General features: G+C 57.7%; 1 protein-coding gene across 1 annotated transcript; it reads left to right on the forward strand.

Moving 5' to 3' along the window:
* On the forward strand, positions 1-2,803 carry Tnnc2 (troponin C2, fast skeletal type). The gene is made up of 6 exons (XM_006970984.4): positions 1-113; positions 1,672-1,723; positions 1,810-1,953; positions 2,050-2,164; positions 2,333-2,469; positions 2,630-2,803. The coding sequence occupies exons 1-6, from the start codon at positions 111-113 to the stop codon at positions 2,659-2,661; spliced, it is 483 nt and encodes a 160-aa protein (XP_006971046.1). The 5' UTR covers positions 1-110; the 3' UTR covers positions 2,662-2,803.
* Positions 2,804-3,854: the final 1,051 nt, after the last annotated feature.

Raw genomic sequence — 3,854 nt, forward strand, 5'->3', positions numbered from 1 at the left:
AAGAGAGGATGCCCCTACAAATCCTGGGGGCTAGAGAGACCTAGGGCACCTTTGGTGGTGGAGTGCGAAGGAGACGACCCACAGCAGAGGAGTCCCTGAAACCAGCAACCATGGTAAGGACATGTTCGCGGGCTGCTTCTGGGCCTCCTTCAGTCCCAGCACTGGGTGTTCTGTGGGCAGCAGTGTGGACATCTGAAGGACGATAAGGGTTGCTGGAACCCAAGTGGACATCCTGGGAAGTCTGTGACTTCTTTTGCATGGGGAGGGCTGGTCAAGATGTTCCTCAAGGCTGTGATGTCCTGGCTACCTTCTGAGGCTTGAGACAGTGTCATTCTGCAGCCAGGGTTGTGTGGAAAAGGTCTCAGCCCGACTGCTTCATAGGAGAGATGGAGACCCTGAGGGCAGGGAAAAGTCACCCAGCAAGGCAGAGGCAGAGTTGGCTTCCTAGGCCCAGCCGAGCCTGTGGCAGCCGGAGAAGAAAGGCTTCCCTGTACGATGGGAGGCCTATGGGGCCTGCAAGCCAGCTCAGGTGCATCCTCAAGAATCCTGAGGATGATGGGAAGTGGGAGTGTGTGACAGGCCAGAGTTAGAGACCCTGACCATCCACAGAGGGGGTCTAACCTGGGGCTGCCATTTTCTTCTGAGATCCTCCTTCCCACTTCACTTGAAGGAGTAATTGGACTCCAGAGGCCAGCTGCCACTGCCCATGCCCATCTAAAAATAGCCTACCCTCCTGATCAGGCCAAGGGGCAGAGGAGCGATGGAGGATCTGGGCCAGCTGGATGAAGAACACATTGGGCTCATCACTCCTTCCTCACCACCAGGCCACCAAAGCCCTGACCTAGATGGCCTGGCTTGGCTGTGACCTGGAAAAATCCACGGAAACCGTATATTAAGGGTCACACGTTATGCATGTGAAAACCCAGTACTCAGGAGGCTGAGGCAGGAAAATGGAGAACTTGAGACTGGCTTGGTTTACATCATGAGTTCCAGCTCAACCTGAGCTACATAGCAAGACAATCTAAAAACCAGAACCAAAACCAAAATGTCGAAACAGAACAAAATTTCCTTGTTTTCACACCAAGGCAAGGCCCCACCACATTTGACACAGTGCCGGAGGTGTTTTCTTCATTGACTGAGTGTGAAATTCTGCCTCGGCAAACCCTCTGAGGCGAAGCTGCCCATGTCTTCCTGTGGTCTCAGCCTCTGAGCACTTGGCAGGTGTTCTGAGACTCTGCATTCCATTATTTAGTTCAGGACAAATATTTATGGCCACTAGTCAAGCACCAAGCAGCATCACGAGATAGGGGGAACTAGAAAATCACCCTCCAATGGTGCTAACACATCCCAAACCCTCTGCCACCCCTGATTTCCTATTGTCCCCGCAAAGCAGCCCAGGAAGTGTGACTTGCCAAAGGTCACTGCTGGGATGGGGGTGGGGAGTTCCTGGCTCGGCTGTCAGAGGATACGGTGAGAAAACTCTGGGCACAATCTGTGTCTCCTCTCCTCAGCACTGGGGGCGGGCACTGAGGGCTACCTGGGAGGTGCAGCAGATTTGGAGTGGTTCTGGAGGGCCCAGGGGCACTTCCTAACAAGTGGGGGCCATGGAGAGTGAAACTGAGGTAAGAATCCTGCCCTTCTGCGCTCTGATTCTCTCTTTGTTTTCTCCAGACGGACCAACAGGCTGAGGCCAGGTCCTACCTCAGCGAGGAGATGATCGCTGGTGAGTGAGTGTGGGCCACCGGGGGAGGGGAGAAGAGATGTGAGGCTGACAATCCAGCTGGCCTCACTCATCCCTCCCCGCTTTAGAGTTCAAGGCTGCCTTTGACATGTTTGACGCTGATGGTGGTGGGGACATCAGCGTTAAAGAGCTGGGCACCGTGATGAGGATGCTAGGGCAGACGCCCACCAAAGAGGAACTGGATGCCATCATTGAGGAGGTGGACGAGGATGGTGAGCTGGGCCCTCCAGGGCAGGGGGCGGTGGGGAGGGGCACAGTGCGTGCTGGGCTAAGTCTGACGCTCGCTCCCCGCTCCCCGCTCCCCGCAGGCAGCGGTACCATCGACTTTGAGGAGTTCTTGGTCATGATGGTCCGCCAGATGAAAGAGGATGCGAAAGGGAAGAGCGAAGAGGAGCTGGCGGAGTGTTTCCGCATCTTTGACAGGTGCGGGGGTGGGGGGCGTCTGGGATCACGGACTTGGGATCGGATGGAGGCTGCTGGCCTGAAGCCAAGGGGCAGGCTGGCCAGGGTCAGGGTGTGAGCTGAGGCGTCAGGCCCGGCTCCAGAAATTCACCGGTTCCCTGCGTCCTGCTCGGTCCCTCTTCCCCAAAGGAACGCAGACGGCTACATTGATGCTGAGGAGCTGGCTGAGATTTTCCGGGCTTCTGGGGAGCACGTGACAGATGAGGAGATCGAATCCCTGATGAAGGACGGCGATAAAAACAACGATGGCCGCATTGATTTCGATGGTGAGGGCCAGAGGGTGCTCTTAGCTTCGTAGGTGGGGCTGGACAAGGGTGCTCCCGCAGCTTAGTGCAATTTACCCATTAGCGACTGGGCACCCCTCTGCGAGCCAGGTCTCTGCTCCCGGAGTGGGTACCCCTGACCGCGTCTCTCTTTTCTCCGCAGAGTTCCTGAAGATGATGGAGGGCGTTCAGTAAAGAGCCGGCCTTCGCTTCCACCCAGATTGCAGGCCCCCTGGGTGTGGACAACTCCACCCTTGCCTTCCCCTCCCCACCCGGGAAAGGAAGCTCCTTCGGGCCTTGTGGCTGGAAGGAATAAAAGCTGACAATGAATGCAAAACTGGCCTGACTGACCGGGGAGTGATTGGGGGCAAGGGTCCTTGGGGGTCGCCTGGCTGGCTTGGCGCCCAGAGCGTGCCCCGGAGCGGCGGCATAGGACAAGGAACTGGGTCACGCGAGCCCGAGGCACGGGCGGCGGAGTGCTGGGCGGTGCTCGGCCGGCTGTACAGGTTCGCGGCCGGCTACCCGCGTCTGGCGCTGGCCGTGGGCAGCTCGGCAAGTGGGCTGCAGTTGTACCTGGCACTGGAGCTGGGGTGGGGTGGGGGGTGGGGTCGGGGTGGAGTAGGAGGGTGGGGTGGGGTGGAGTGGGGTGGGGTGGGGTGGGGCGGGGCGGTCCGCAGGGTGAGCTGGCCGCCGTGACAAAGGCGCCTGGGACCGGTAGGGTGAAGGTGTGCGGAAGCTGGGACCCAGCAGGGGGCAACGCTTCTCCCCCGCACCCCGCACCATTTCTGGAAACTCTGGGGTCTTAGGTGTAGTCCGTTCGCACTCTGCAGGACCCTCCTGAGGAGGAGGGGTCTTTCCATCCATCCCAGGCAGCGCTGCTGCTGCGTGAGCTACTTTGTTCCCGGCGCAAAGCCGGAAGGGAGCGTCGTTCCTGCTCCCGTCCATCTCCCTCCCTTCAGCCCCCTTATTGCTCTCCAGAGGGCCAAGGGCATGACCTAACTAAAGTGACATCCTATCCCGAAGTATGGTGAAGTTCTTCTCACCCCCAGAATGCCTTTCCCCTTCTTAGGAACCTGGCAGATTCGTCAACCCACAAGCCTGGGCTCAGATACCGGCTCCTCCCTGGATCCCAGCCCCCACTGGTTCAGACAGCGCCATAACCTTCCCTACCACTCAGTTCCTAGCAAGCCGGAGCTAATTGCTGTAGGACATTCGCCTGAGAGTCGGGTTCCTTGGGTTTGAATCCTCACTGCCTGTGACAAATTCAACCAATCTGTGCCTCAGTTTCCTCATCTGTAAAATGAAGATAGCGAATATTTATTGGGGGATAGGCGTTCTAGAATACTTGGGTATAAAGTGCTTAAAACAGCTCCTGACACTTAGCAAAC

This window comes from Peromyscus maniculatus, chromosome 4 (assembly GCF_049852395.1).
Source record: "Peromyscus maniculatus bairdii isolate BWxNUB_F1_BW_parent chromosome 4, HU_Pman_BW_mat_3.1, whole genome shotgun sequence".
Taxonomy (NCBI): Eukaryota; Metazoa; Chordata; class Mammalia; order Rodentia; family Cricetidae; genus Peromyscus; species Peromyscus maniculatus.

Coding starts and splice junctions, on each gene's coding strand:
- Tnnc2 (XM_006970984.4), top strand. Junction 1,724..1,809: donor CAGCGAGGAGATGATCGCTG/GTGAGTGAGTGT, acceptor TCCCCGCTTTAG/AGTTCAAGGCTGCCTTTGAC. Junction 2,165..2,332: donor TGTTTCCGCATCTTTGACAG/GTGCGGGGGTGG, acceptor TCTTCCCCAAAG/GAACGCAGACGGCTACATTG.